The sequence below is a fragment of the Schistocerca americana genome, chromosome X, assembly GCF_021461395.2.
Source record: "Schistocerca americana isolate TAMUIC-IGC-003095 chromosome X, iqSchAmer2.1, whole genome shotgun sequence".
NCBI classification, from domain to species: domain Eukaryota; kingdom Metazoa; phylum Arthropoda; class Insecta; order Orthoptera; family Acrididae; genus Schistocerca; species Schistocerca americana.
The window spans coordinates 127,989,570-128,010,804 of NC_060130.1; the positions used below are offsets into that span (position 1 = coordinate 127,989,570).

The 21,235-nt window shown below is 43.2% G+C and overlaps 1 protein-coding gene across 1 annotated transcript; it reads left to right on the top strand.

The window, feature by feature from the left end:
• The first annotated feature begins 516 nt into the window (after positions 1-516).
• On the top strand, positions 517-8,816 carry LOC124555860. Its single transcript, XM_047129924.1, has 2 exons — positions 517-1,837; positions 8,527-8,816. The coding sequence occupies exons 1-2, from the start codon at positions 517-519 to the stop codon at positions 8,814-8,816; spliced, it is 1,611 nt and encodes a 536-aa protein (XP_046985880.1).
• The last annotated feature ends 12,419 nt before the right edge of the window (positions 8,817-21,235 follow it).

Sequence of the window (21,235 nt, forward strand, 5' to 3'; positions counted from 1 at the left end):
TGTTATTCCACACATTCGGTAACTATTGTATTTGTGTGTGTGGCACTGGTAGTTTGGATCTATTTAATGCTGATCTACAGGTGACATATGTGCCGTGATGAATTGTTCCAGAATTATAGTGTGTGGGTCACTTCCTCGCAAGCTGTAATCCACCTTAAAGAAATTCACGCAAATGGCAATTTCTCCTGTCATTTTCTCTAAAGACCAATGGCGATGGGATAAGGACGATGGTAGCAGGCTCCGAGTGAGGCTGGAAGCTACTAGTCTGGACCTGCACATTGGCGGCAGGTGTGTGATGGTCGCCTTCCTGAGAACCCGTGTGACTACTCGGGAATCCGGTCCCGCATCTGCGACTGGGCAGGCCTATTTAGGATGACCGCTGCCCACCCTGAATGGGGAAGGCCCTAGAAAATGTGGGCTAAACATCGGAAGTCACACTTGAACCGGGCTGGGAATCCGCACCCAGTAGGTCACTCCTTATACTGCGGACGTAAACAAAAGAAGAATGAAATGATTATGACAATAGGGACATGGAATGTCAGGACTCTCCTGGACGTGAACAACTACAGACCAGAGAGAAGAACCGCTCTTATCACCCAAGAACTAGCCCGTCTAGATATAGACATAGCTGCCTTGAGTGAGACAAGACTCTCAGGTGAGGGACACATTAGTGAGGTACGTTCAGGGTACACCATCTTCTGGAAGGGAAAGGATGCAGGAGAACCACGCATCCATGGTGCAGGATTTGCCGTAAAAACGAAAATAGTGAAAGATCTTCGACTTACACCTGTCTCAATTAATGAAAGACTGATGACTCTTAGAGTACCCATTGGTTCAGACAGATTCATCACCTTCGTCTCTGCATATGCTCCTACTTTAGACAGTGATGAAGACACAAAGAATCAGTTCTACCACCAACTAAACAGTACTCTCTCTAAAATACCCATTCAAGATAAATTAATTTTACTTGGTGATTTCAATGCCAGAGTGGGAAGGGACAACCGTTTTTGGAGAGATGTCATGGGTAAACAAGGGGTGGGAAACTGCAATGCAAATGGGTTGCTACTTCTTGGTCTATGTGCTGAGCACGAGCTTTTCATCTCCAATACCCAATTCCGTTTGCGTAACCGCTATAAGACCACATGGATGCACCCACGCTCCAAACATTGGCATCTTATAGACTACGTTATTACGCGACAGCGTGACAAGAAAGACATTCTCATCACGAAAGTAGCACTAAACATCGATGAGTGCTGGACGGACCATAGACTTTTAGTCAGCCGTTTGAGAGTACCAAAGTATCGCAAGCCACGATCCCACTTTTCAAACCCACCACGCAGAAAATTCAACATAAGCAACCTGAGCAACAAAAACGTTCTCTCACACTTCCAAGACATACTGTCTGAACAACTTAACAAAGCTCCAGCAACCACTGATGGAGTCGAACAAGAATGGACCACATTAAAGAACATCATCAAAGAAACTGCTGAGAATGTTGTTGGTTGTAGTGCACGTAAAGGAGGTGACTGGTTTGATGACAACCACGGAGAAATCCAAGCCATCATCAATGCAAAGCGGGGTGCTTACCTATCCCTTGCTCAAGTTCCATCATGCGCAGAAAAGAAAGCACACTTTCAAGAACTCAAGCAGAAATGTCAAAGTGAAATACGAGTAATCAAGAACAAATGGTGGCAACAGAAAGCCACAGAACTCCAAAATCTTTCTGATGCAAGGAACCTGCGTGGCTTTTACGCTGGTATTAAAGAGCTGTATGGACCTATCCGCTCCTCATCAGGAGCACTGAAAGCTGCTGCCAACTCCACCATTCTTACTGAAAGTCAGGACATCTTAAATCGTTGGAAAGAGCACTTCAGCTCACTGTTAAACAGCCCTTCTACTGCAACTGGAGATTTTCTCAAAAATGTCCCACAGCACCCTCCAAAACCCTGGCTGGCTGATCCTCCAACTTTTCAAGAATTTTGCAAGGCACTCAAGAGTGTGAAACCTGGGAAGGCTCCTGGACCTGACAGCATCCCGATGGAGCTTATTGAGGGTGGCGGCTTGCCTCTAAAAACTAGTCTCTTCTCACTTATTATATTAATGTGGGAAACCCGCAAGGTACCAGCTGACTTGAAGAACTCCACAATTGTCACCATCTTCAAAAAGGGCGACAGAAGCGTCTGTGGTAACTACCGGGGAATATCTCTACTCTCCGTCACTGGAAAAATTTTTGCAAGAATCCTTTTAAATCGCCTCCAGACACTTTCAGAGACTGTACTACCTGAGTCTCAATACGGGTTTCGACCTTCAAGAGGGACAATTGACATGATCTTCTGTGCACGACAACTACAGGAGAAGTGCAGAGAACAGCAAAAGCCTTTACTACTTGTTTTCTACGATCTAGAAAAGGCCTTTGATACAGTTCCCAGAGAAGCCATGTGGATGGTCTTAAAACGCTTCGGCTGCCCTGAACATTTTGTTGACCTGATTGAAGCTCTCCACGTTGATATGACTGGATAGGTCCTCTGCCAGAATGAAATGACTGGTGAATTCCCAATAACAAGTGGGCTTAAACAAGGATGCGTTCTTGCACCAACATTATTTGCATTGTATCTGGCAGCTATGCTTTACGAGACAACCGTAAACAATGCAGGAGTAGAACTAAAGTACAGGTTTGATGGAGGATTATTCAACCAGTCTAGACTCCATTCAAAAAGGTTCACCAGTACCACTCGTGTGACAGAGCTGCAGTATGCTGATGACAATGCCTCTCCAGCTCATTCACCTGCAGAGTTGCAGCTGTCAGTTGATTCCTTCAGCAGGGCGTACGAACGATTTGGTCTCTCCATCATTATTCCAAAGACAAACGTGATGGCGCAGCCAACTCCTGGCTCCTCCGTTCCTGACTTCAGCATATCCATCTATGATACACTCTTGGAACAAGTGGACCATTTCCTCTACCTGGGAAGCATACTGTCATCCAACTGCTCATCTGGAAAAGATGTGGAGAATAGATTACGTGCTGCACATGTAGCATTTGGTCGTATTACAAAGCGTGTCTTCCTGAATAAAGACCTAACACTGTACACCAAACTGATGGTGTAAGAAGCTGTAGTCATTTCCACCCTGCTATATGGTTGCGAAACCTGGACGTTATATCGCTGCGATCTGAAGAAACTAGAACGCTTCAACCAACAGAAGCTAAGATATATCATGAACCTGAAATGGGATGACTTCATATCCAACACGGCTGTTCTAGAGAAAGCAAAAATGCATAGCATGGAAGCTCTTATCATTGGGCATCAACTCAGATGGGTCGGACATGTCCAGCGGATGAAAAATGACAGACTTCCACGCCAAATGCTGTACAGCGAAGTGAGCACAGGTAAAAGGCCACGAGGTGCCCCTCTCAAACGTTATAAGGATCAGTACAAGAAAAATCTGAAAAACTTGAACATCGATCCGAGTAACTGGTCCACAATAGCAGAAGACCGAAGTCGCTGGCGCTCAGTTACCTCAAATGCTCTTCAAAACTTTGAGCTGGAACGTCGAAGAATGGAGAATGACAAACGCCAGAGACGTAAACTCCACCAGGCTCAGCCACGTCCTCCACCTTCCATCAGCTGTAATGTCTGTGGCCGCCTGTTCCACGCTAGGATTGGATTGCTAAGCCATCATCGACACTTCCACGCCTGAGCCGTGACAAAGGAAATCTTAGGAGAGAAATGAAAACTCAGATACGAGTATCAGCCGACGACGACAGGTGACAACCCCACGGCTGTTCATTTTATGGTTTAACGTAACGGGTAGTAGAGTATACTCGACCGCGAGAAATGAAATTTAATTAAAATAGTGAGCTAAATTCAAAATGTTAATTTTAAATTACTAGGAAGCAAACAATGCGAATATTGGTACTGCTCAAAGCAAAATAGTTCAAATGGTTCTAATCACTATGGGACTTAACATCTGAGCCCATCAGTCCCCTAGACTTAGAACTACTTAAACCTAACTAACCTAAGGACTTCACGCACATCCATGCCCGAGGTAGCAGCGCGGTTCCGGACAGAAGCGCCCAGAACCGCTCGGCCACAGCGGCCGCCGCGCTCAAAACAAATTAGAAGTCATTTCTTACTACAGTGAACTATTGTACACTGCCCTCAGTAAGACATTGCAAAACTACTTGTAGTAGAAGCAAATATTTCTTGTAAGCCACTGAAAGCTCGAAACTATAGCTCAGCTAACGATGCTGTTGTCTCTGGGTAACTATCAGTGCTTGGCAACCACATGGAAATGCAGTGTAGAGTATCGACTTTATTCGGTCAAAAAGTACGCCAGACTGGAAGTAAGTTGCAACTAGTTGAGGCAAGAGTGTTACGCATTGCGAAGCAAAACATAGCCGACAAGCATTACGAATCAGAGCCAGCTGGGCGTGGTATAGCAACTACCAACACAACAATACGCTAGCAGAAGAATGAAGCCTTTCCTCACTTGCTATCATGGAAGTGTTTTAGAGTATGTGCCTTAATCCCTAAACGAATATAGCCTGGAGCGTATAAGTGCTCAGCCATTTGTGTACTAAAATACTCTCGTCTCAGTATCACAGCCTACACCACGAGGCCATGAAACCCGTAGCAACATCTTGGAATGCGGTATGGAGTCTGATGTTCGACCACGGAACAGGGCTGCCTGCCTGAGTCACAAAAGGAGCCGCCATTGGAGCACAGAGCCGCTCGCTCGCTGGGGGGAGATCATGGCTGCCTCTGCAGGATTATCAGCTGCGCTGCGATGCTGTCATCACATTACAGCCAGAGACGTCCCTGACGGTGGAATTCGAGTGGTGTCAGGCTCGGCCCCACTCTTTGTGCTGTCAGCGATGCCCGGACGCCTCCACCACGCTGATCCTGATGTTCTATGGGTGCGGGCCAGAATAAGTAATTTAATTAAAGAAATCTACTGTCAGTCCTGATGTCTCATGTCACGCTCCATAGGTGACAATCCGTGCGTCATCAAACAGTAGATACTACATACACTGGGTGTAATGAGTGGCATCTCTCTTTACATATGGATAAATGCAAAGTTATGTCTATAACAGTGAGGAAGATCCTGGAAATGAGCGGTAAATTGAAAATGTCTGTGGGTTAAAAGCTCAAAGCGATATGAAACGGGATGAAGATGTGAAGTCAAAAGAGAGAAGGTAGATGTCACGGCACGATGAAGGTTTCGCAAACATATCGCACTGCAAAGTTCAGAACGGAGCGAGACCAGTCTCGCGATCGAGTTCGCGAACATCCTCCCGTATCAGTAAAACGGAAATCGATCAGAAAGTGGACGATCTATTAACCTTCTTAAAGTAAATGGAGCCCGCATCTCGTGGTCGTGCGGTAGCGTTCTCGCTTCCCACGTCCGGGTTCCAGGGTTCGATTCCCGACGGGGTCAGGGATTTTCTCTGCCTCGTGATGGCTGGGTGTTGTGTGCTGTCCTTAGGTTAGTTAGGTTTAATTAGTTCTAAGTTCTAGGCGACTGATGACCTCAGAAGTTAAGTCGCATAGTGCTCAGAGCCATTTTTTGAAAGTAAATGGAAGGCGGGATAATGAAGAGGGAAAAGTAAAGCAACCACAGTTTTGGCTGTTAATGGCAACAGAGGGTGGGACTGGAGGTATCCAATGGTGAGCACAGCATGAGGCTGTGGAGAGAAGTTGACCTGCTTAGTCGACGAGTAACTCACAACAGTGTTGCAGTGGTAATGGTGTCAATACAGAGCAGAGCAATGGCAAATATAAACAAAACAAACATTGCATTATGTCAACAACAACAGTTGCTGACGTTGACACTTCTTGAAAAAGGAACCCAAGGAATTTCGCAGAGTGAGAAGGAAGTGGCATATGAACTATTAGCCTTTCTGCACGATGAGTCAGTGGAATGCGTGGTGTCGTATACGCTCGACTGTGCAGACAATGCACATGAGAAGCACAACGATGATGATACGCGCTCAGGAAGTAAAATTGATATTGAAACAGGTATCGAGCCATGTAGTTCAGCAGCCTTGTCGGACAGGGAGACACAAATCCCGTCTCCAGTGAAACGCAGTAAACGCAGCAAAGGACAATCGTTGTGCAACGAGCGGGTACTAAACATAATTGCGTACATGGAAGACCAACCCCAGCCAAGTAAAAAAAAGCATTGTGAACAGATTTCGAATAAGTCCGTAGCAATATGAGCGCGTAGTGCATAAGAAAACCTGCAGATATTCAATTTGTTACAAAAATTGGTGTTTGTGGGTTTTGAGGATGGTCGATACAATTTACAGATTGTGCATGATAGTGACCTACTACATTATGCACATCAAATGGCGCACGACATAGATTACAGTGATTTCAAGGGAAACAGCGGATGGTTCCGTAAGTTCAAAGAGTGCTACAGAACTGGGAGCCGTAAGACAATGAAATTTAAACAATGCGTCAAGTTGTCGATGCAGAGTAAACTGCGGAAACGGCCAGAAAATTTGTAGATGACACAACAAACTTACCACATCGTTCGGTAAGTGATTTGTTTCCAAGTCCCACCAACAGGGATTTGGAGAAGAAACGCATTTAAAGGAAATCCTGGAAATTAGGGGTACCAAGACAGTTGTATCAAGATCAACTAATATCAATGTCTTTACACAGTCGTATGCAATTAGCCGACTGTTAATCTGGACGGTAAATTGGCTGGAAAATTATTTACTGTGCTGCGAGAAGTTAGAGGTGCTCTACTCCCTACTATACTTTCTTGTGTGCGTTATCTTGCAAGGGCAGTAGGGAATATTTATGTCACAGCAAGCAAGAGTGGGAAAATGTGTGTAAAAGGACTGCATCCATGGTATGAGCATTGCTTTTGGCCAATAGCTGGTCAAAATAACTTGCTATTTCTTCATTCCTGGTCTATGTATAAAAATCCTACTCCTTTAGAACAAATTTTCTCTCCTGAAAAGTGTGTGCCATTGCAATTCATACCAGCCGGAACCACTGGACAAATTCAGACTCTGGATGTTTGCTTTTTTCCGTACCTATAAAACATATTACCGTAATATCTGCAGCTATACCTTGAGGGGTAGCCAGTCTCACGATAACCTCCACGACAGACTGTTTCGCATTCGGTTCAAAATGGTTCAAATGGCTCTAAGCACTATGGGATTTAACATCTGAGGTCATCAGTCTCTTAGAACGTAGAACTACTTAAACCTAACTAACCTAAGGACATCACACACATCTATGTCCGAGGCAGGATTCGAACCTGCGACCGTAGCGGTCGCGTGGTTCCAGACTGAAGCGCCTAGAACCGCTCGGCCACAGCGACCGGTTCGCATCCGGTTGCATCCCATCACATTTCATCAGTTCTCGCCAACCCATTATACCAATGTCATGTTGTACGCATTCTTTAAGAGTGGATACCTAGCTGAACGTCGAGCACAGTTTATAACTCCTAAGGAGTTCGCCTTCGATCTTGATGCTGCGAACCTTTGTGATCACTGTATCATGTCATTTTTCATTCGAAGTTCATGGTGCAAGTTAATGATATCTTTTGAGCATTTCTTGAATGTCGACGATATGCATTTTGCGAAGTGTGGTACTGCATACTCCCATAGCAGCTTGATCTCTGTACTTCCTAGACATCCATCTTCTGTCACCCTCCTGATGCAAATAGTGAATCATTAGCAGCTAACAAAAAATGTTCAAATGTGTGTGAAATCTTATGGGACTTAACTGCTAAGGTCATGAGTCCCTAAGCTTACACACTACTTTACCTAAAAGGATAACACACACACCCATGCCCGAGGGAGGACTCGAACCTCCGCCGGGACCAGCCGCACAGTCCACGACTGCAGCGTATCGACCGCTCGGCTAACATTTTTCCTGTCATAAGTGTTAACACAGCACTTTCAAATGAGCCTTACTTAAGATTGAACTTGTGACCTCGGACTCAACGGGTTCCTTCTAATGTAGCTAGATGGAGTGCGGGGCGTTGTAAGCGCGGTAATTCAACCTACGATAGAAACGAGACAACAACATCAATATCTTGCTTTGTTGTTAAGAACAGTCTACCTTGGCACGGCCACTTAGATTAAGAACTTATTTATAGTGTTCCGAACTTTTTTTTTACAGAGGTTTCTTCCCTGTAACGTTATGAACAGATAACAAAATGATTATGTCGCAGTTTAGAAAAGATGAGAAGGATGATCAGCAGTGATAACCATCTCAGTACATAATGGAACACATTGCTGCAAAAATGTTAAAAGGTCAAAAGAGTGAGTACGCCCACTAAAATGTATGTGTCTGTTGTTTAATTTAGAGTACCCATGTATATTCTTTTCCACTTTGTTCATTTACATGCTTGTATGTGTAATTCAAGCTGTCGGGAGACCGGTGTATGCCCTTCCGTATCCGTATCCGGGGAAACCTAAGGCCTGAGGATGACACGGCGGCCGGTCGGTACCGTTGGGCCTTCAACGCCTGTTCGGACTGTTTGTTTGTATGAATGTAATTATAGAACGAAGGAAACTGCGGTGTCGTCGGTCGCCGATTATGTCACACCAGCAGTCGACCAGCGGAAAGTCGCAGCTCGTCAACGCAGTACCGGCGTCGACGAAGGTCCGGACGTTCCTCGGGCCGCGCCTCCAGGGAGCTGCAAGGCGCCACTGCCACCTAGGGGTTCTGAAATACGGCCGCAAGGGGCGAGCGCAGCAGTTCCGTCTCAAGTTAAGATCGAGTCAACTTCTGCTTCCAGTGGACACCGTCTTCGCGTCGTGGCTCTGTCTAGCACATGTTAGAGTCGTATAATCAGGGTGTTTAGGTGTGTCTAACGGACAGTGTTAGTAACAACTGCATTTAGAGAGTGAGACCTACAGAATTTCCATGTCACGCAGCTCAGTGCCCTCGACTGCTTCTTTGTTTACTGTGGAAATCGGGAGTTACTGTACCCTTGCGTAAATAATTCTACGCGGTCTCCCGTCATTCACAGCATTGGAGAGCTATAAAGATAAGAGTAATTAACTACTAAGTAATATGTTGTGTTATTTGACTGTGAGTGCTAGTCAACTGTTCTCTTTTTCTACTTGCCTATACAAAAGGAGAATACAACAGAAAACATTAATGAAACTTAAATACAGTATTGCAGAAAAGTCAGGCACACGACTATAATTGTGTTCATCGACTTGCTGATATTTTGGAAGAGACGAAGACTGAATCGAGTAACTTTCTGTTGGACATCTTCTTCTGCTCCATTGAAGAGTAACTTCACATAATCTCTCAAAATTAATAATGCATTAGGTTGTAATGTAATCAAAATTAGTACTGAATATTATAATATTTCATAAAATTAAGTCATTTCATCGCATAGCATCTCCATTAAATGTCCATTCTTGACTCTTTTCCGCATTCCATAGATCACTCACCACTAATCGAATGGAATCTGGTTTCTCTGGTTTAATGAAAACAACACTGAAGGTTTGCCTACAAGATAGCATTCTAAAGTCCACATATAACACTATTTGTTTATGGTTCTTCAAAATTTTTATATTTTCTTGCTTTAAAATTTTCGCTTATTGGTAATATATTTTCTGTACATGTAAATTAAAATGTGCTTTACCGGAGGCTGAAGTTCTTTGCATTGTATGTGAGTAATATATGTAAAATACTATGTAAATTGTTTATTACGTCAAATAATTTTCCGATGACATTTTGTACTTAAAAATATTTGCGTGTATAAACTGTTCGTGCTGATGTAAATTTGACAACTGTAAAAAATGGTCACGCTTAGGAACACTGTAAGAAGTAGGTGTTATGTAAATGCCAGTGTACTTATGTTTGAAAAGAAAGTGGCTCTTTGGAGTGGAAAAGGTGGCAAGGGCAAACTGGCGCGCTACCTAGAGCAACCGCGGGAAGTAAGTCATACAGTCTGTAGGCAGCAGTGATTGAGGCAAAATCCTTGTGGAGCAGGAGAAACATTGCCTGCAAATTTGCACAAAAATGCCTCGGATGAAGACTGCAAACGGCTTACGGCATAGCTGTGACTTATTAGGCTACTGTACGTAAAACTGAACGACACTAAGAAGGGAAATTGAGCCCAAACAGCAAAATACTTGCAGGCCGTACTGTGAGTAGTGTAGCCGCTGTAGTTGTTCTCCACACCCAACCCTACAGCCACCAGATAAGAATTTTTGGTGTACTACTCTTGTACAGCGTGAACCATTGATTTAAACTGTGTTTTATTAGTGTATAATCATTCTTGAACTTCAAAGAAACTGGTTCACCCTGTTATTTCATCGTAATCATACACCTGTATAGGGTTCCTTCCTGCTGTTTAAGTAATCCGAGTATCCTTTTTTACAGGCTAAAGAAGTGCCAAGTTAATATAAAGAAACACCATTTTAATTGTTTTTGTCTAAATAATGAGATACATGTGTGTGAGAGGGACTAAATCCTGTAGTAATTACGTGTCAGTAGTGGAAGAGTGTAAACTCATTAGAGTGAATTTAAATGCAATTTTGCATCATAAAGTTAAAGAATTCATAAATATTTTCATCATAAGCTTAATTAAAGACATCCACATCCCACCAACAGCTAAATTAGCATCACTAGACTATAAGAAACAATATGCTTAAATATAAGAAAATTAGTGTTGCAGAGATCTGTGAACTCGTAGAAATACTTTCACTTATTCTAGAGCATAATCACTTTAGCTTCAACAACAAACTGTACCAACAACATGATGGTTTGGCAATGGGAAGTAGCTAGAGCTGGGACATTGGCTGACATTTACATCAACCATATAGAACAAAAATTCGTCTCAACCAACCAGCACATCTCAAACAAAATAATCTACTACAGAAGATATGTTGATGATACAATCGTGCTCTTTGATGGTACAAGCAATGAAATAGATACATTAGCAGCAGGTCTAAGCAAAATACACAAAAATATTAAATTCACAGTTGAACATGAAACTAATAAAAGCATTAACTTTCCTGACCTGAAAATTTGCAAATTTAACAATAAACATCAATTTAGTATTTACAGAAAGCCTACCACCACGGATGTCAGTATTGACAACTCATCTTGCCACCCCCGCCAACAAAAAATGGCATATTTCAGAACGATGCTACACCGAATTAAAAAAGTACCAATGAGTGGCAGACTAACAAAATGAAATCAATATAATTAAAATAGTTGCTCAAATAACGGATATAAACCCACTATAATAGAAAAACTCCATAACAAAATGCGGACAAAAACCACAGATCCACTTCACAGCAGTCACTTCAAGCCAAATCAGTGTGCCACAGAAGCCAAACCTAAATATGCTACTCTTCCAAACATAGGCCGACTTTCATACAAAATGGCAAACTTATTTAACAAGAAAAATATCACAATCAGCTTTTCCACAAACAATAAATTAAAATTTCTCCAAGGGTCCCTACCGTAAATCAGGAATATACAAACTCAAACATTAGACAGACAGGCAGAAGTTTTGAAATTAGATACAAAGAATATATTGATGCTTTAAGACTTGGTAACTTGAACAAATCAACATTTGCAGCGCATATTGCTGAAGAAAACCATTCAGTGGGAAACATTGAGGACAACTTAAAAATTTTACATCTAGCAGAAAAAGGAGCCACTATGAATGTATTAGAAGAAATAGAAATACACATCCACAAAACCAGCACCCCAGACTATATCCTTCATGAAAAAACAGAGTTAGTTAACTACCCTTTCCTGAAAAATTTCCAAAAATTATTTTACAACCTCAAAAGCAAATAATATTAGTATGCCTATCTGCAGATCAAGTAGCAAATTTATATGCTACTATAATTCTCATGATGCTAAATGTAATTAAATAATGTACTATTATCAACTCAAAAATTCTATATATATATATATATATATATATATATATATATATATATATATATTTAACAATATCAACTCAAAAATTCAATGTCTCTGTACTAGTGTAAAAAGCATTACAGTTGCGTAAGTGAATATATGATCCTTTCCAAACATATGACATCATCCAGAATGAGATTTTCACTCTGCAGCGGAGTGTGCGCTGATACGAAACTTCCTGGCAGCTTAAAACTGTGTGCCCGACCGAGACTCGAACTCGGGACCTTTGCCTTTCGCGGGCAAGTGCACTACCATCTGAGCTACCGAAGCACGACTCACGCCCGGTACTCACAGCTTTACTTCTGCCAGTATCTCGTCTCCTACCTTCCAAACTTTACAGAAGTTCTCCTGCGAACCTTGCAGAAGTAGCACTCCTGAAAGAAAGGATACAGCGGAGACATGGCTTAGCCACAGCCTGGGGGATGTTTCCAGAATGAGATTTTCACTCTGCAGCGGAGTGTGCGCTGATATGAAACTTCCTGGCAGATTAAAACAGTGTGCCTGACCGAGACTCGAACTCGGGATGGTAGAGCACTTGCCCGCGAAAGGCAAAGGTCCCGAGTTCGAGTCTCGGTCGGGCACACAGTTTTAATCTGCCAGGGAGTTTCATATGACATCATCGTCAAATGTTACGATACATCATAGCATCTTTGGCACTCATGTTTGTAAGCTCTTTGTATGTATCAAAACATGTGGTGCGTGGTAGAAATCTTCTCAGTGACATATCTAAAGTGTTCAGTGAGAACAATTTACGTGTGCAACAATAAGAATGCAGTAGGAATGTATTCACATCTGTTGGACGAATGTTATGAAAACAAACACTCCAAATCGACGTTTCACGTAAGTCACATGCAACGAAACTCTGTAACGCAACCATCTGTGTGTGGTGGGTTTATAATTATGTATTACTTATATTTTAGGACAATTAATCTCTAAAAAACACCAGATGTCATAAAGAAAGCGTGTAAACCGTCTGAGGATGAGTCACAACGATTCGAAACCGGTAACGGTACCATTTGAATAAAGGAACTGAAAGTAAATTTGTGGCTGGTTGCTGTCCTAACACCATCAACATCTGTTTTCAAACAACAGTCACGGTCTCCATCATGTCATCATATGACAAAATTGCACGAAGTTGTCTTAGATGTTTCACTGAAAGACGTAACAAAAATTTTAGTTAGAATAATAAGACGTCCATACTTAAGCACATTACAGAGAAATAAAGTCCAACCATTTTTGTTTTTCTTAAAAAAAGTTTTCTTAATTATTGCAAAGTGTCATAGTAAAAGTTTGCTTACGTAAAATTCAGCCAGAGTGAAGCAAAGTTACTAGAATCTGTTAGATGACAATACAAAGTTAGTTCAAAGAGTAATAGCTTTTGAAAGTAAATTCCAGTAAGAAAGAGGCTTTATTGAAGTGAAATGTTCAGTATAAAAAGTGTGTGGTTTAGGATCTAAGTATTTTAATATTTGAGTTGGTTGGTTATGGAAAGTGCTTTTCTACAGGTCCACACTGGCCATAATTTTTTAGCTTCCTTAAAGTTATCTACTGGACAATTGCTCTTTTAAAAAAAACGTAAGGGTGTAGTAGTCAAATAATTCCAGTGTCTGCACCAACATTGTTTACGTGGAGTAATATTTATTTGAAGAAGCGACTTAAACACTAGCAAGAAAGTAGGCAAAATTCATCCTTCTGCTTTTCCAGTACTTCACCGTTTCATTGCCTGCATTGGCTGGCGACCGTTACTTCATATTGTAAACCACTAGATGATCTTGGAATTGAATTGTCCTAGTTTCAATATAAAACTACTCATACTGCGTTTCTTTCTAACCTCTGGGTAAGATCTTAAGAAGAGAATTGAATAATCTGATTTACTTATCCATTAGACACAACACAAAGTCAAATCCTGTAAAAAGGGTAACTCTATTGATTAGCTTTTCCTATTAACAGGGCTATCCTCCCATAGCGTACTTTATTTGTAAAATAAACTAAATTTAGTAAGAGGGTGATAGGTGGCAACATAGAGACAGGGTCTTCTGTTTCTTAGGTAAAAGCATACTAAATTCAGTAGTAGTGGTAGGGTTATACAGAGGCAAAAGCAAATGACAAAGAAACACCATGTTCATCAGCACCTTTGCCAGATCTGCGGAATCGAAAACTACGGCCTTACTGACTCTCAGAAAAGTTCTCCTTAAGCAGAACAACCGACGCCGAAACGTCTAACGACCCGTCTGAGGCAGTCGTACTCAGAGACTAATATTTATCGATAAACTTCTCTATTTATAGATGGGGATCATCAGCGAATTCGTGTGCAGGGACTAAAACGCTATATGGTGCAGGGCACTACTGCGTTGTTAATTCGTCCCTCGAGTTTATTCCATATATCTCAGCTGCATGACCTGTTTCTAGTAGATTCTGTGACTAAACAGTTTTTGATGTTGCTGAGCAACATCCATACAATATTTTTTAAAGGAAAACATTTGACTGTATTATTGTTTATCGAAGCACAAGTCAGGTTTATGCATCTTATGCCATTTTCTAGTATTTGATTTTATGTCCTAAACATATATTTCAAGACACTTAGTATGTTGTCACGCTCAAAGTTGACCATAAATTAAGAAAAATATTGTCTCCCCACGAAACGCCTGATGTAAAATCATGATCTTGTAACAGATCAGTAAATAATCGTGTGAGCGCATCTTATTTATTGAAAATAGTATTACGTTGGTGAGCCTGTTTTTACTAAATATGAAGTGCTCCCACGATTCTTTATTGACCTCTTGTAAGATGGTGAGTTTACATCTGGCATTTTGTCGGGAGACAATATTTCTCTTAATTTATACCTAACTTTGACCTTGACAACATGTTAAGTGTCTTGCAATATACCGGGTGATCAACAAGTCAGTATAAATTTGAAAACTGAATAAATCACGGAATAATGTAGATAGAGAGGTACAAATTGACACACATGCTTAGAATGACATGGGGTTTTATTAGAACCAAAAAAATACAAACGTTCAAAAAATGTCCGACAGATGGCGCATCATCTGATCAGAATAGCAATAATTAGCATAACAAAGTAAGACAAAGCAAAGATGATGTTCTTTACAGGAAATGCTCAATATGTCCACCATCATTCCTCAACAATAGCTGTAATCGAGGAATAATGTTGTGAACAGCACTGTTAAGCATGTCCGGAGCTATGGTGAGGCACTGGCGTCGGATGTTGTCTTTCAGTATCCCTAGAGATGTCGGTCGATCACGATGCACTTGGGACTTCAGGTAACCCCAAAGCCAATAATCGCACGGACTGAGGTCTGGGGACCTGGGAGGCCAATCATGACGAAAGTGGCGGCAGAGCACACGATCATCACCGAACGACGCGCGCAAGAGATCTTTCACGCGTCTAGCAATTTTTGTAGATGCATTCGGTAGCACTTGCGGATACTGTCTGCGAAATATGGTGTGAATAGAGCTAGTAGCAAAGAAGTAAAACTTTATACAATAAGTATGATGCGGTAGTTTTTAGAAGATCTCAGTGTGTATGACATCATATTCCCTGAAGTGTGTGTTTACAGTGATATAACTGAGCTAGTGCATTCCGTGGTATATGCCAATACTGTTTGCAGAGTGTGTCACGAACAGTTAGCAGTAAAAAAAGCAATAAACTAGAGCGTCATTTTTCATGCGGCAGTTTTATCTCATGAAAATAGCGAAAATGTAGCAAGTGATTAACTTTTTTCTTTTCATTATTAATGGGGTTGTAAGCCAGAAAAAGTCTCGTAAAGGTATGAAATTACGTGTAATGTTAGTCGCAAGTCAGTATGTGGTCTCATTCTCAAATACTGGGTGACTAAAGTATGGGTACTTAATCTTATCCATTGTTCGCAGTGTTTCTTCCGTGACTGTATTATTATGGTAATAATAAAGAACAACTGCCTTCAGCCACAAATCGCGATTTTATTATAATGCACGATGCATTTCGTGCCCTGGGGTCTCATCTTCAGATGCTTTGACAGTCTACATCAACTTTACATTTCGTTTAATTGTGGGCCTGGCAAGATATTAAAATTTCTTTCTCCACAAACATCAGACTGGGACACCACTTATCTCACACAATAAACGTAAACACTCATATACCAGAACAAAGTGGAGTGTACAATTTACAGTGTAATAGCTGCCCTGCATTTTACATAGGCAAAACAGGAAGAACTTTCCATACACGTACCAAGAGCGCACTGATGCCTTTAGATTTAACCACTTTGATAAATCTATAAAAGCTAACCACATGTACCTTAAAAAACACAAACTAAATGACATCCGTAACAGAACTGTACTCCATACAGCAAACAATGGTAAAAAACTTGATCTGCTAGAGCAATTAGGAATAATGTTACATATAGAAAAAGCTTCTGAAAACTTTTTGAATGAACAAACAGATCAGCAATCGCAAATTTTTCAGTAATTTTAAAAGTTTATTTTCTCTTACAGAAATAAGTATGAAATAATGTAAGCACTTCATGTTCTGCAACTGTGCTGTTTGCCGGCCGGGGTGGCCGAGCGGTTCTAGGCGCTACAGTCTGGAACCGCGCGACCGCTACGGTCGCAGGTTCGAATCCTGCCTCAGGCATGGATGTGTGTGATGTTCTTAGGTTAGTTAGGTTTAAGTAGTTCTAAGTTATAGGGGACTGATGACTTCAGATGTGAAGTCCCATAGTGTTCAGAGCCATTTGAACCATTTTTTGAACTGTGCTGTTTAAAAGAAAGTGTGTGTTTGCACATAAACATTCTCCAGGTCCGTACACCTACTAGTGGAAACAGGAAGTTATTTTCCGATTTGTCATAGCTTTATAAACATATATTTCAAATGTGGCATTTTGTATTATAACAATGTGGTCTTGCAAGGTCCAGAATTACACGAATTGTGAAGTTGATGTAGACTGTCAAAGCACCTGAAGATAGGCCTCCAGGGCTAGAAATGCGTCGTGCGTTATAATAAAATCACGATTTTTGGCTGACAGCGGTTGTTCTTTATTGTTACTAAGGTGTGGGTATTCGTGCATCTGGGGTTACACTGCATTCTCACGTCCACCTATTTGGTAAGTATGTGGTTTTACCCGACAGCGATTGTTGCGTGACAGTAATGTATATGTGTACCAAGTTTGATTCAAATAGGTCCAGTGATTGTGGAGAAAATGTGGTATACAGACACACATTTTTAAACGGTCCAGTCTCTTTAATGTGACCACCACCTATGTTCGACGTCATCGTGCAATAATCACTCACTGACGGAATGTGACATCACTAACAGTACAGAGTATTCGAAGCGTGTCGCGTGGGGCTGGGGGGTGGGGGGGGGGGCGGTGAGAGGAAGTAGTGCAGTCGTTGTCGTAATGCAGAAATGAAACGGAGCGTTTTATCTGACGTCCAAAAGGGCATGATTACTGGCTTTTGGGACAAGGGTGGAAGCATTTCCTAAGCGGTTAATTTTGTAAACCGTTCAAGTACCGCCGTGGTTGAAGTATATACCGTGCATGGCGAAACTGCGCTACCAAACCCGGAGCTGAGGGAAGTGTGTTGCACCATGACAAGAGTTACAGGCGCACAGACGTGCGACTGACCGTCCAGATGAAAAACAGGACAACCAGCAGCGTCTACTCAACGACCGTTTAGCGAGCGTTGCTGCATATGGGCTTCTGCTGAAGGCGCCTGGTTAAGGCAACCATACTGACTGCTGTTAACCGGCGGTGAAGGCTGGAATTTGCACGCCACAACGGCAACTGGACGTCCATTGAGTGGTGTTGGTGGCCCTGCCAGATGAATCATGCTTTATGCTGCATCAGACAGATGGCCGTTAGCGTGTATGGCGTTGGTTGGTTGGTTGATTTAGGGGATGAGACCAACCAGCAAGGTCATCGCTCCCATCGAATTAGGGAAGGATGGAGAGGGAAGTAGGCCGTGCTCTTTCAAAGCGACCATAACAGTGGGCTTCTCTTTTATGCGTAGTCTCATACATGACTGCTACTGAAAGGCTGTACCAAGTTTCGCTCATATAACGACTGACACACCTTGAGGTGATACACCAATAAAATGTTATGCATTTACAAGGAGTGGTCAGTTTACTGTCAGAAGCGACACGCTGCTACAACACAGGCACATAATCGCTTAATTATCGCCGTGTTATTTAGAGTATGTCGTGGTGCTACTATCCATCGATAAAGCGCAGCGGCACTGGTATGTAGTGGGCGAAATAATTACCCCATTTCTCATCACCTACACTATTCTATCCATATTTTAACAGTCTATGGACTTCGCCCTTACCGTTGGAAAGCTCAGACAGATGCAGCATCTTGTCCAAGTGGCAGCAGTGTTATATGTCCTGGCATCTACCCTCACCACTATTTCTGCCACTAACACCCAAACACCACCACGTCCGATTGCAGTAATATCATCAAAGCGCACTTCAGAGCGATGCGGACTTGACGAAGTTGTCCCTTGAGACGAGTTCACGTTGCGTTGCAGCACTGAATGTGGCTGTGAGTGAATTACCGTGGTGAGTGTCTCGATGCCACATTGAATGTGTTATGACACTACGCTCCCTCTTCGGGTGTGCTGGTCCAACGACCAGTGCATATGACACGGAGTCACCACAAGGGACAGTGACGTGGCTACACTATGTAAAACATGTCCTAAGACTTCGTGTGCTATCCTTCACGACAGCTCTTCCAGGAACGATTTGCAGTGGGATAATTCACAGTCACACACTATAGCGTGTCACGGGCTTGTCTCAGGGACAGTGTCAGTGAATGACCTACAATCGTGCAACGTCTCGGCAACAGAACATGAGTGGAACAATCTGTATGACAGCTGCATCGTCCTCATAGTGCTCATAATGTAGAGATCCAGGTGCATCAAATATAATGGGAGATGCAGCAGACAACATCCAGAACCTGTATGATTTTAGCACGCCCAGATCGTAACCTGTATCCCACATAGTTCCAGTCCATCCCGTTGCTAAAGCCACACTTCATGCGCTAAAATATTCCGCAATAAACTATGCACTTACTTTCATACTGTAATATGTTGCTTACATAAACGGTGTTTTTCTGTAGATAAGATTTCTGGTGATTCCATTAATCCTTCTGGCCATCTGACTTTTTAATTTTTATTTCATTTAATTTTATTTTTTACAGTGAATGCATGTGAAACTGTCATACGTTCAAACTATGGTGCGGGAAGCAATGGATTCAAGGAAAATAATATGCCGGCCGCGGTGGTCTCGCGGTTCTAGGCGCTCAGTCCGGAGCAGGTTCGAATCCTGCCTCGGGCATGGATGTGTGTGATGTCCTTAGGTTAGTTAGGTTTAAGTAGTTCTAAGTTCTAGGGGACTGATGACCAAAGATGTTAAGTCCCATAGTGCTCAGAGCCATTTTTTGAAAAATAATATGTTGCGAAAAGAGTTTCTACCTTCCATCAAGATTAAAGCCTTGTGTAATTTACACGTCCACAGCAATACAACATGCAGTAATTAAAATTACTCTAATGAGCTCCGGGAAAGTCATGATGACCGTTTACTTTGACTGCAAGGGCCCACTGCTCTTTCACTTTCTGGAACACGTCGCTAAAATTAACGCACAGAGGTGCGTGGGCTCTGTGCAAAAACTGAAACGCGCCATAAGTCCACACGCCCAGGAATGTTGACGGACGGCATCATTCTGTTGCAGGATAATGCCCGTCCACATGCTACCAAGACTGTTTCGACTATGCTGCAGAAGTTTCGCCGGGAAGCCCTTACGCGTCCTCCACGCAGTTCCGATCTGTCCCCGTACGATTAACTTATTTTTAAAGCCACGGAGAAAGACATTCGTGGCCGCCGATTTACTTCGGACGAAGAGGAGCACACCTGGGTACAAGGGATAAATGTATAAACAGCTATGGCGCTTATTTTTGGGATATTTAATAGTTTACTTATTTTTATTCCATCTGTCACGTTTTGATTTGATTGTCTCATATACACTCCTGGAAATGGAAAAAAGAACACATTGACACCGGTGTGTCAGACCCACCATACTTGCTCCGGACACTGCGAGAGGGCTGTACAAGCAATGATTAAACGCACAGCACAGCGGACACACCAGGAACCGCGGTGTTGGCCGTCGAATGGCGCTAGCTGCGCAGCATTTGTGCACCGCCGCCGTCAGTGTCAGCCAGTTTGCCGTGGCATACGGAGCTCCATCGCAGTCTTTAACACTGGTAGCAGGCCGCGACAGCGTGGACGTGAACCGTATGTGCAGTTGACGGACTTTGAGCGAGGGCGTATAGTGGGCATGCGGGAGGCCGGGTGGACGTACCGCCGAATTGCTCAACACGTGGGGCGTGAGGTCTCCACAGTACATCGATGTTGTCGCCAGTGGTCGGCGGAAGGTGCACGTGCCCGTCGACCTGGGACCGGACCGCAGCGACGCACGGATGCACGCCAAGACCGTAGGATCCTACACAGTGCCGTAGGGGACTGCACCGCCACTTCCCAGCAAATTAGGGACACTGTTGCTCCTGGGGTATCGGCGAGGACCATTCGCAACCGTCTCCATGAAGCTGGGCTACGGTCCCGCACACCGTTAGGCCGTCTTCCGCTCACGCCCCAACATCGTGCAGCCCGCCTCCAGTGGTGTCGCGACAGGCGTGAATGGAGGGACGAATGGAGACGTGTCGTCTTCAGCGATGAGAGTCGCTTCTGCCTTGGTGCCAATGATGGTCGTATGCGTGTTTGGCGCCGTGCAGGTGAGCGCCACAATCAGGACTGCATACGACCGAGGCACACAGGGCCAACACCCGGCATCATGGTGTGGGGAGCGATCTCCTACAATGGCCGTACACCACTGGTGATCGTCGAGGGGACACTGAATAGTGAATAGTGCACGGTACATCCAAACCGTCATCGAACCCATCGTTCTACCATTCCTAGACCGGCTAGGGAACTTGCTGTTCCAACAGGACAATGCACGTCCGCATGTATCCCGTGCCACCCAACGTGCTCTAGAAGGTGTAAGTCAACTACCCTGGCCAGCAAGATCTCCGGATCTGTCCCCCATTGAGCATGTTTGGGACTGGATGAAGCGTCGTCTCACGCGGTCTGCACGTCCAGCACGAACGCTGGTCCAACTGAGGCGCCAGGTGGAAATGGCATGGCAAGCCGTTCCACAGGACTACATCCAGCATCTCTACGATCGTCTCCATGGGAGAATAGCAGCCTGCATTGCTGCGAAAGGTGGATATACACTGTACTAGTGCCGACATTGTGCATGCTCTGT

Excerpts from the sequence above, each read along its gene's own strand:
- LOC124555860 (XM_047129924.1), top strand. The coding sequence starts at position 517 with ATGACAATAGGGACATGGAATGTCAGGACTCTCCTGGACGTGAACAAC. Across the intron at positions 1,838-8,526 it reads CTCCACCATTCTTACTGAAA|AACGAAGGAAACTGCGGTGT; the intron begins GTCAGGACATCT and ends ATGTAATTATAG.